General features: G+C 39.0%; 1 protein-coding gene across 1 annotated transcript in view; it reads left to right on the top strand.

The window, feature by feature from the left end:
- dnah5 (dynein, axonemal, heavy chain 5) overlaps positions 1-12,619 on the top strand; it is a gene marked incomplete at both ends in the record, with an annotated part of 196,011 nt that overhangs the window by 105,756 nt on the left and 77,636 nt on the right. Inside the window, 5 exons of the mRNA XM_079837438.1 lie at positions 381-511; positions 2,423-2,576; positions 8,069-8,336; positions 9,196-9,427; positions 10,139-10,253. Coding sequence (XP_079693564.1) covers positions 381-511; positions 2,423-2,576; positions 8,069-8,336; positions 9,196-9,427; positions 10,139-10,253 — 900 coding nt within the window. The remainder of the gene's footprint in view (positions 1-380; positions 512-2,422; positions 2,577-8,068; positions 8,337-9,195; positions 9,428-10,138; positions 10,254-12,619) is intronic.

Here is a 12,619-nt window from a genome sequence, read left to right as displayed (position 1 = left end):
ATGTTTCTTGAATCTCTGTATTGAAAGCATTTTCTCATCAGGGCCAAACCCTGGCCAGTCTGGTAATCATGCCCATGTTATCATGAGAACATTTTCAGGGCTCAAAAACAGAACGATTTTAACAATGAATCTGTGTCTGTAGAAAAAGATTAAGCTTGCTATGTGATATTAGCATCCTTTTAGCATGAAAGGGAAAGTAAAATGTAGTACTCTCAAGAAATGTTGATTATTCCAATTCAAAACTGTGCTGATTACAGGAACCAGACATATCCTACTTTAAAGTACAAACAAGTGCTCTGAGTTTCTTTATGCAAAGTGTGTGTATAAACGTTTTGCATGGTAATGAGGTGGCATCTGTCTCTAATACTCTCTTTCCCCAGATTTCTCGGATCATCAGGACCCCTCGGGGAAATGCCCTCCTGGTCGGTGTAGGGGGTTCTGGAAAACAGAGTCTGACAAGACTAGCGTCTTTTATCGCTGGCTACAAGACTTTCCAGATTACGCTCACACGGTGAGTCACCTTCGCATATTCAATCATTTATAGCCTTTTTATTCAAATTCACTTTTCCCCTTCAAGGATACAGATGAAATATCATCTGTGTCCTATTGTTGGAGTACTAGATAATGCAAAATTTGCATTAAACTTTAATTTCTACGTCATCACAGATAGTCTTTACAAAGGCTATCTTCACTAGACAGTCTTTACAACTGAACGTTTGCAATTACACAGTAATAACTTGGTTAATAACACGTTTATAACACAGTAATAGCAGTGCTTTTGTTTTCCTTTATGTAAATGTAAAAAGTCATAAAGCACATTAAGCAAATTTTCTTGTGTAATGCAGTTTAGTTGAACTCCAGTAGATGGTATCTGTGTATAAGAGTGTTCTGGCCTCCTCTTTCCAATTTATCTCTGCTGATTCAGACTATAAAGAGAAAAGATCCCATATCCAATCAAATGTTCAATCTGATTCAGACAATGAGACTGGACATTTTCAATTCAGACCCTTGTCTTCCAATGCAATTGATAATTCAATACTAAAATTGAAAGAGGGAATATCTGCTCATTGAAGTCTGCAGAAAGACATCTTTCAAGTGACTCTTTTTTATATCTGATTCTGGGGGTTTGGAGGGAATCGTTTTCTGAGGAATGGAATGTTTTGCCTGTAGTCATCTGTAATTCCCCAGTGCTCTTCTTCGTTTGCTGTGTGATTATAGCAGAAAGCCTTCAGCAGTTTGACTCATATTTGGAGGTTTTCATTGCTGCTTATATTTGATAATAATATGAATGAATCTGGTGTTGATCTCAAGCTATGTGTGAGAGTCTCCAGAGAAAACAGATAGATTTCACCTTATTGCCTTCAAAACACAAGCTGCTCGCAATTCTCTGTATCCAGGCAGTATTTTCACACCCTACTCCATAACTCTCTTTGGTACGGTGTTGTGAAATGGCAACATATTGCTATACAGAAAACACATGTTGCAATTACAAGGACATTGACAGCATATGCTGTGTAATATGCTAATTGTAGTAATAATAATTGTATTTATTCATAAACAGTAGAGTTGTGATTTGTTTCATGCAACCTGGTCTCAATGGAAAAACTTACCTGTGGCAACATTTTCACAAAATGCAAAATACGTACCAATATATACATACACACGAGGCAGAGGCCACTACACTAGAGGCAGTAAAACAGCAAGCACTTGTTATCGTTTTCATACACATTTATGATTGTGGGGCAGATTATGGATTAATGACTTGTTTTCACGCAGCTCCTTGCACAAAACTATGTTATGACCTCAAAAAATTACCATAGTGCATGATTTGTAAACAAATACATTTTGGAGTTTGCATCACTTAACCAGCTCCATATGTTCAGGTTTTCTGACATACCAAATTTGCTTGGTAGCTCAGCTGATACAGAATTGTACTTGCAATGCTGAGAGCTTGTGTACGAATCCCGTGAAAGACAAGTCACGATAAAAGAGCTCAAAGACAAGAGTTTAAAACACAAGCTAAAATGGCATGGTTACGATTCCTTTTTTTCACATTTGCTTTTGTTAACACTATCGGGTATGTTTAGGCTTTAGTGTAGGTGTACAATATTTAACATGATGGAGCATTAAGCTTTTAGCGCCACTCAACAGATATTTAAATTTAGAACTGCTGTGATACGCACAAAAACCAACGTAATAAAACGTTGCCAGATTCACATTAATCTGTTCCGGTAAAACTAAACATGCTTTTAGCTCCACTCACTGGAAGTTTCACTTTAAAACTGTCGCAAAACTTGCACAATGCAACATATTTTGCGTTTTGCAAAAATGTTGCCACAAATGAACACAGTTATAGGCCAGGAAGAATGCCAAAAAGAAAAGTGCAATCAATTTGCATGCCTAAACTTGTGTTTTTCTGTAGTTCCTACAACACCCCCAATCTGATGGAGGACTTGAAGGGCTTGTACAGAACCGCTGGACAACAGGGAAAAGGCATCAGCTTTATTTTCACTGACAACGAGATTAAGGAGGAATCCTTCCTGGAGTACATGAACAACGTGCTTTCATCAGGAGAGGTCAGAGAACCTTTCTGACATCATGTGTATAGAAACACCCTTCCCCACAAGCCCCACAGCATCCATTCTGAGCCGTTACATGATGTTTTAGAACACACAGTAAAATAAGCCAAGCTACATATGTTCCCAAGGTTACAATGTATGCCCCCTATAACTCAACCTTTATGTCACTGCAAATAAGTCAGATTTCCCGAGGTGCTATAATGAAAATAAACAAAGGGAGCATGTTACCCTGTCCTCTGACAAATTACAGAGCTCATTCTGTGTGGTAATGACACACAAATAAATTGGATCTGTGAGGCACGAGATGCATTGCTTCATATTAGACAGACAGATGGGTTTGTCAAAGAGGGGAAAAAAACGTCAGCTCTGCATCCTGCAATGTGACACCTGCCAGAGAACATTGGCTGCACTCGCTTGTTGTGCACTCGCTTGTTCCATCCATCACTCTGAAACCAACAGAGCAGCATTGAGGAGGTGTTGCGTTAACGTGTCCGCACCTCAGGGGAAAGCACTGCGCTTCTGCAGAGCTGAAGGTGGACAGAGGGACGAGTTGGATAGACAAACTGTTTATGTAGATTACATTTATTGAAAGAGACAGGGCACTTCGGTAAAATGTTCAAAGAGAATATTTCTGTCACCATTTACTCACCACCATGTTGTTCTAAACCCACAAGATACAAGTTTGAGCTTCCCTGTGCGCTATATGTATGTGTGGAGATCATTGTTTAGATGTAAATAAAAGCCTAAATTAAATCTCTTGATCATATAAAGCGATCATATCTCTTCACAAAACTTGGATTAAGCCACTGGGTTCATATAGATTGATTAAACTTTTGGATCTTTTCCTGGACTTTCCGTGTGTTCCGTGCTTTCTCATGTTTCAATAAAAATATCTTAATCTGTGTCTCGAAGATTTTAGTCTTTTGGATTTGGAACAACATCGTATGTGAGTATATGAAGGCAGAATTTTCATTTGTGTGTGAACTGTCTCTTTAAGTTGATTTGGACTGAGGCCATACATTTTTTAGCATTTTATTTTAAATCTACCTAATTGATCATGTTGAGGTTAATAACTGTTAAAAACTTAGTTTTACAATAATTTTCTACAATATTCCTACAAGGAATCAGCCTGATTTCTATGTTTCTCTTTCATCCTTTTCCCCTTGTATTATGTTAAAATTCTGGGTAAGATCATTAAGTCTCGGGTCAATTCGACCCTAATTGGATTCAGTTCACCAAAATCCACACTATGAAAAATAATGTAAAAACAGAAACATTTAACATTAATACTTTTTGCATATTACAAAGTAAACTTAAGAACATACACGATCAGGCATAACATTATGACCACTGACAGATAAAGTGAATAACACTGATTATCACTTCATCATGGCACCTATTAGTGTGTGGGATATATTTGGCAGCAAGTCAACATTTTGTCTTCAAAGTTGATGTGTTAGAAGCAGGAAAAATGGGCAAGCATAAGGATTTGAGAGAGTTTAACAAGGGCCAAATTGTGATGGCTAGATGTCTGGATCAGAGCCAAAACTGCAGCTCTTGTGGGGTGTTCCCGGTCAGCAGTGGTCAGTATCTATCAAAAGTGGTCCAAGGAAGGAACAGTGGTGAACCAGCGACAGGGTCATGGGCGACCAAGGCTCATTGATGCACGTGGGGCCAGAAGGCTGGCCCGTGTGGTCCGTTCAAACAGATGAGCTACTGTAGCTCAAATTGCTAAAGTTAATGCTGATTCTGATAGAAAAGTTTCTGAATACACAGTGCATCGCACTCTGTTGCATATGGAGCTGCATAGCCACAGACCAGTCAGGGTTCCTATTCTGACCCCTGTCCACTGCCGAAAGTGCCAACAGTGGGCACATGAGCATCAGAACTGGACCATGAAGCAATGGAAGATGGTTGCCTGGTCTGATGAACCACATTTTCTTTTACATTACGTGGATAGCCTAGGGAACACATTGCACCAGGATGCACTATGGGAAGAAGGCAAGCCGGTGGAGGCAGTGTGATGCGTTGAGCAATGTTCTGCTGGGTCCTGCCATCCATCTGGATTTTACTTTGACATGTACCACCTACCTAAGCATTGTTGCAGACCATATACAACCTTTCATGGAAACGGTATTCCCTGGTGGCTGTGGCCTCTTTCAACAGGATAATGTGCCCTGCCATTTGAGGTGTTGACATGGCCTCCAAATTCCCCAGATCTCAATCCAATCGCGCATCTGTGGGATGTGCTGAACAACCATGGGGCCCCTCCTCACAATTTACTTGATCTGAAATGATCTGCTGCTATTATCTTGGTGCCAGATACCATAGCATACCTTCAGGGGTCTAGTGGAGTCCATGCCTCGACGGGTCAGGGCTGTTTTGGCAGCAAAAGGGGGACCAACACAATATTAGGAAGGTCATAATGTTATGCCGGATCGGTATATGTGTCCGATTTCACAGACAAGGCTTAAGCCTAGTCCCAGGCTAAAAATTGATGTTTGAGCTGTCTTAACTCAGAGCAACATACCTTAAAATGTTTTGTCTCAAGATGCACACCAGTAATGATTGTTTCTAAGGCACTTTTATAAAAGCTACTTAAATATATATAAAATATTAAAAAATTGAAAATGTCTTGTCTGTGAAACCATGATATTTATGATTACAATTTTGGGTCAGTGCACCTGTCTAACCATGTAATTTGCTAGTCAAACTGAGACGCTAAAATCACAATCATAATAGAAGTTTCATATAGCACATTCCACAACACTTCAGAGTGTCAAAACTTTGCAGGTGTTTTCATGACCCTGAATGAGAAATAGTCACACAATTTCAAGAAAAACATTCTAGGTTAACAACAACTCCAAAATTGCAGTTCAAAACTGACGCACAACATATTATAAGGGTTCAAATCAAGGTGGCTCTTGAGTAGGAACAGGTGGAATCTGCTGATGAGAAGTTGGCCTAGGTTGTAGGTTGGGCTACAACAAACCTATACGTACCCAAAGTCCTAAACCTAGCTATCTTATTTATAAGGGAAAACCTTATAAAAGTTGTAAGTTGGTATGGTAGAAAACCTGCTAAAACATAAAACTTTACCATCTGGTATGAATTGTTACAAGTTGTCATGAAGAGTGTGTTGTCTGTGCTGATTTTAGGTGGGATATGTGCGCAATAACTCTTCGGAATGGATTAAAACATGGTTAAGATTATTATGGTAGCTAAAAGCATCATATGATTTGCATAATATGTAATATACAAAAACGCAAGAGGTAGGAAATGAATGTATTGAAAGAAATTCTGTGGAAATCTGCAGAACATTCTGCAGAGATCTGTGGGAAAAGATTCAATGGACCTATATGAAAGAGAGAAAAGAGTAGGTAGCCACAGGGAAGACAGTAAGAGAATAAGCACTAGAAAGAATAAAGAGCTTTACAAATGACTAAATGTGTTTAATTAACACTATGCTCCAAAGTGTCTTTCTCACCATCCCTGAATAAATAAAGGGGTTTGAGAATAATTGGCTATAATTCAACCGCAGGGTGCACCTATTGTTTTTTTTTTTAAGCTGTCATAAAGTCTTAGAAAGGTTTTTGGTCAGACAGATTTGGTGAAGGTTGTTATTTCATTAATCATGCTGTTAAGTACATAAAGAGAATTGACTGCAGAGGAGAAGTGCACTCGAGGACCCGGGGAGAGATGGCCCTGCTCAAGAATATTAATGAAACGCACAAGCCCTCAGTTATCCTGAGGATCTCTGGGTTTAGTCAGGGAACTGATGAGGCGAGACTGCAATGTCAATGTGGAAGACAGATGCAATAACAAATGGAGTTTAGTGCAAGTTATTATCCAGGATTCTGAAAAGAGAGCAGAACAGCAAGATAAGTCTTTAAGAGACATGACTAGACTGCAGCATTTTTATGTCATGGTTATTGCTGTGTTTCCGTGAGACTGAGAGTGTGGTACTCTGTCATGCGGCAGGAGAATTGATGCACTAATCCATTTCTAGACCTTCTGAGAGCCTTTTGTCTCCTGACAGACTGTTGTAGACTCTTCTAATAAAATAGCATCGTCTCATACAGTGTATAAGAGTATCAGACCACATTGAAAATCTGGTATTCAAAATGGAATTTAAGCCTGAAAATAAGTTTTAGTGTTTGTGAAAATAAAAAACAAAAAAAAGAAATAAGATACTTCCTAGGTCACCAATCAAATTTGTAATACATGCTAGCTTCTTTGTAAAAAAGCTTTCACTGATGTGCACAAACAGCTTCTTAGAAACATTTTAAAAACATACTAGAATAGCTCAAGTGATGCTGCTGGCCTGGGCTGGCTAATTAAGTAAAAGGAGGACTTTTCATGAAATAAATTTTCAGTCTGACTTTTCATAGTGATTATAATATTATTATATATTTTTTTGTCCTATTTCATGTTTTGCTAATTCATCTATGGTCTTAGATCTTTGAACCACACTAGCTACGTTTACATGGACACTTTTTGCTTCAATCTGAATTAATTAATTTCCGATTGAAGAATCCAACTGTAGTGTTTACATGAACACTAAATAAAATGCTCGGGCTGATGTGCGCGTTTAAATGTCACAAGCTTTTGACATGCGCACACTGCACAAATATATGAGTTTCCCACTGTTGTTGCATACAAACCATCCTCCTTGCCTTTGTTTTAAAAAGCAGACTTAATATGTATCTATTTTGGGTCCTAGTTAGGAGATGACGAGCACATGAAGCATTGAGCCGTGCTGCTTGTTTATCAAGCAGTAAAAACGCCCCATCCCATGCTCAAAACCAGTTGTCTGTGGATGGTGGGACTCATTCATGACACTTTATTCAACAAGAAGAACAGCTTGTTCCATGCGTCATATGTCATTACGCTATTTCTACATCATTGCACATGCGCAGTACTCGCAATACAATTTTCAATTCAATCAGGTGTTGTCCTCTCGATCGGATGTCCTCTCGATCGGATTTCAAAAGGAATAAACCACCCTTTACAATCTGAATGAAACTTATTAATTCCAATTGAGTTCAATTGAGTTGCTCTTGTTCCCATCTCAGTCAAGGATGGGGGAGTACTCTGGGTTCGGAGCTCGGAGCCCTCCCCTCGGACAATATACAAATAAAACACTTGACTTACAGTGATCAGCTTACTATCATCATTGACATCAAACCTGAATATACGCAACATGCTTTTATTGTAAAAGAGTGCGGTCTTCAGAATGTCTCATTTTGTGGTCTACGAAAGAAAATCATACAGGTTTGGAATGATATGAGTATGAATAAACGATAACTATCCCTTAAGTGATTCAGAAAATGACTAAAAACATTTAAAAAAAATCTTCCCTTTCTTGAAGGAGTAATTTTGTCCCCTCAGGTGTGTCTATTGTCAAGATTGTACATTTGTTGTAAATTCCCTGAGAAACCAGGGCTAGGTTTAATCTAATGAGGTGTGAAATATTCTCTCTTCCACAGGTGTCCAATCTGTTTGCTCGAGATGAGATTGACGAGATTATTAGTGACCTCATTCCAGTCATGAAGCGAGAGTTTCCACGGCGACCGCCCACGAATGAAAACCTACATGACTATTTTATGAGCAGAGTGAGGCAGAACCTTCATGTGGTTCTGTGCTTCTCTCCAGTTGGAGAGAGGTTCCGTAATCGAGCTTTGAAGTTTCCTGCTCTTATTTCAGGATGCACCATGGACTGGTTTAGCCGCTGGCCCAAAGATGCTCTGATCGCAGGTCAGTAATTTGAAATGTCAGACCTAAGGTGGTCCAATATACCCAGGGGGAACCCTAAAATCTGGTGGTGATTCTGATGGCCCAATCAAAAATATCTCATGTCTATGAGGGAATGTAGCACATGCTGTTCTGAATCAAACCAAAACTAGAATGGAGAATACAGTACATGGATGGATTGGACATGGATGGACTAACCATTTTTTCCACACTGTTCCAAATAGTTTTGGCCCAGTTTGACCCCTTTGCTTCATGGGTACTGTAAATTTGAAGCGAGTGATATTAAACAAGTTAACTTTTTCAAAGATTCACACATTAGGAGCTTTTAAAAATTGGTACTATCAAAGCATTTACTACAAAATAATGCCCTTTTTATGATTTGTGTTACTTGTGGAAATAAAAAAAAACTTTTGTCAGAATATATGACTACTTATGAATTACTGACAATGGAGACCTAGCATCTAACCAGACAAACCCCAGACCAGATTACCTATAAAAAATAACACTTGGTCCACCAAGGTTTTATAATCTGAAAATAGCCACCATGATTGTCCATATTGTCCAAGTAAATTTGTGTGCCTATATTTTAACGCAGACAGAAAACAAGTAATTTAGGAATAGCACAAAATGTTCCACAAACAATTTAAATCAATCATAATAGCAGCAGCTCTTGTGCTCTGTTGGTACAGGAGGGTTAATGTAGCAATAATTTAAATGTATTGAAAGACAATCAAGAAAAGCATCACAGCAATCAGTCATTGCAAAGTGAATGGGATTGTGGCCATTGCCAGATAAGCAGTTTATATGTGTATGTTGTGCAAAGAAATAATAAAAAAAAGCTTTTTATTTATTTTTTCCTCAGTGTCAGAACACTTCCTGTCCACATATGACATAGATTGCACTCCTGAGGTAAAGGGGGAAGTTGTTCAGTGCATGGGCTCTTTTCAGGATGGGGTGGCAGAAAAGTGTGCAGATTATTTTCAGCGGTACCGACGTTCCACACATGTCACACCCAAATCCTACCTGTCCTTCATCCACGACTACAAGACCATCTACAAAGAGAAGCACTCAGAGGTTCAGACTCTCGCCGAAAGGTCAGTATCATCAAAACTAGAAAACACAAGCTTACATTAAATAAATAGGAAAATAAATATATAAAATAAAATATATTTAGTGGTCTATACAAAAGCTATACATATATTGTGTCATGCTCTGACTCCAAGGGGCGAATTCACTAAAGGGTTGCACTAATTTTGTACACTGCATTTCAGTAAAAAAAAAGAAAAAAGACAACTTAGATCATATTTTAACCAGGTGCTAAACCTGGTATTGAAATAGTGCTGCACTTAATGTATTTGAATGAAGTCGTCATTAATCCTTTAAGTCCAAACATGGCATTTCTATGTAAATTGAACTATAAATTCTACCTTATTTAAAAACTATAAAAAAGCTTTATTTGCCTACAGCCTGCAGCATAATTACTGTAGTATCATTGACCATGGAAAGCAGATGATAGATTGGATGCTGTGGAGTGATACTGTAAAATGCCCGCAAAGTACGCCATGTAATCTGCTGTATCCTCCACAACCTAATCAAATATTTTTTGGGTGCATTTGTATTGTTTCCTGATTTGCATAATTAATTTAATGAACTGTGAGCTAAAATAGCTCAAACAGTGTGTGCAAATAAACAGCATTATCAGCAGGCGCAATGCATTCATATTGGATTCCCCCCTGACTTTCTGTAAAAAGTGATGTGGAGTCTGGCCATGTAGACTTTCATATCCATGTGTATTGTTTCATTAGGATGAACACCGGCCTCCAGAAACTCAAGGAGGCCTCTGAGTCTGTTGCTGCCCTCAGCAAAGAGCTGGAGGTGAAGGAGAAAGAACTTCAGATAGCCAACGAGAAGGCTGATATGGTAAATATGCATGTAGAAAGCATCTGTGTGTATCCGTCCTTTGGATGAAATGTTAAAAACCGAGGTCCTGACTCTCTGTGATCATTAAAAATCCCATGGCACTTCTCGTAAAAAGAGTAGGAGTGTAACCCCGGTGTCCTGGCCAAATTCCCTCCATTGGCCCTTACCAATCATGGCCTCCTAATAATCCCCATCCATTGAATTGGCTCTATCACCCTTTCTCCTCTCCACCAATAGCTGGTGTGTGGTGAGTGGACTGGTGCCGTTGTACTGTGGCTGCCATCGCATCATCCAAGTGGATGCTGCACACTGGTGGTGGTTGAGGAGAGACCCCTGACATAGTTGTAAAGTGCTTTGGGTGTACAGTAGTACATATGAAAGCGCTATATAAATGCCATTCATTCATTCATTCATTCATTCATTCATTCATTCATTCATTCATTCATTCATTCATTCATTCATTCATTCATTCATTCATTCATTCATTCATTCATTCATTCATTCATTCATTCATTCATTCATTCATTTGTTGATTATTGTCTCCCCAGACACAAATAATTGTATCCCTAAATAGTATTTTCAATTCATTCTATTTATAATTTCTAACCATAGTTTGATGGTCAACAAAGTTTTCTCAAAGTACAGGTCAATTTGTACTGAGGCCCATCTGGGGTGTGTCAGCCCTGTCCTGTTCATTCTATACTTGATTGATAGCTTGAGTTGTCATCCCAAACATTTTTAGACGATATTTCACTTCTTGGTTTGTTGTACAGGAACAAGAGTACAAGAGTTCATTACTCAGATATCGACATGTTTTGTCCTGTGGGCAAAGCAAGTCCCTAAAATAAATAACAGTTATTTACAACCAACCTATTGTGCAGGTCATTTTGTGCACGCTCACCTTAAGAGTGCAAGTCCTACCAGGTTAGATCATGTATGGGGAACTTCGGTCCTGGAGGGCCCCTGTCCTGTAGGGTTTTGCTCCAACCTTAATCAAATACACCTAAAAAAAAATCTAACTGAACTCTTCAGGGTTGCTTGAAATTTTTCAGACAATTAGGGAAGGAACAAACCTCTGCAGGACAGTGGCCCTCCGGGACCAAATTACCCATGCCTACACTAGATTTTCTCACAAACTTTTTAAACTGTTAATGCTCACAGTGATTTTCACACTCAGAGGCACCAAGATTTTGTACTGTTGGTCGTTTGTAGGTGTTCCTATACTGCTGGATGCTCAATGGGTTGTGGAACTGGCCACCTCCTCTTAAAGGTCCCGTTTTTCGTGTTTTTTTGAAGCTTTGATTGTGTTTACAGTGTACAATATAACATGTGTTCATGTTTCATGTGTAAAAAAACAGTATTTTTCACACAATTTACTTATCTCTATACCGCTGTTTTCACTGTCCTCAAAACGGCTTGAAGATTTCCCTGTTCTATGAAGTCCCTCCTTCAGAAACACGTAACGAGTACTGATTGTGCCAGCGGTTCCCGTGTGGTGATTCGACAGCAGCTTAGGGCACGCAGAGCGCACGTTACCGGAAAGGTCACGCCTCTTACCATAACGGGGAGATGAACGCGCTCAAACTACAGCCCCTGAAGGCCAAACAAAGGTGATTTGACTCCGGGATGAAAATAACAGCGTCTGAACGACATGGCGACAAACGCAACCGAACCGAACCGAACCGAACGCAACACTCCCTCTTCTCCACGAGGGAGCAACAAGACCACGCCCCCTTTTTCACGTATTCTTGTGGGCGGAGGTTAGTCGACAAACTGTTCTACTGACGTAATTAAAGCAGGATATACATGGATGTAGTCCAAACCGGCCGTTCGCTGTAGGCTTTGAAAGGGAACTTCTGTTAAATAAAATATCTCGCTTGGCATTGAACTTTGAGCTTTATAATTTTACAGGTATTATTTATGCTCTAACAGCAACATTACACACTAACTAAAGTTTGAAAAATGGGATCACGAAGAACAGGACCTTTAAAATAATTGCTATAATGGCAAAAGATGCTAATGCAATTGGATGTTCAATTGATCAATGGCCTTAGTTATTTGAGTATTTCTGTCAGTCTTACAGAGTTTAATCAGATTTGCATCACTGATTATTGCAGTAACTGATACAATCACAGATTTCGCACCTTGTGATAAGTGCCATTAAAAATGATCAGTGTTAATTACTGGCCATATCTCCTGTTGATACAATTAACATCTCATTAGACAGGCTCAGAAGATAACTCTCCATTGCAAGTTTTAGTTACCATCTCCTGGTAGAAAATTGAAGTGGAGAAGACTAAACTGGTTGATGCAATTATTTCAGCCAATAAGAAATATTTAATATGGGTCCTACAGGGACTGTACAA

This window comes from Gobio gobio, assembly GCF_949357685.1.
Source record: "Gobio gobio genome assembly, chromosome: 15".
NCBI classification, from domain to species: Eukaryota; Metazoa; Chordata; class Actinopteri; order Cypriniformes; family Gobionidae; genus Gobio; species Gobio gobio.
The sequence above is the reverse complement of the archived record's forward strand: the minus strand, read 5'-3'. Positions and strand labels throughout refer to the sequence as shown.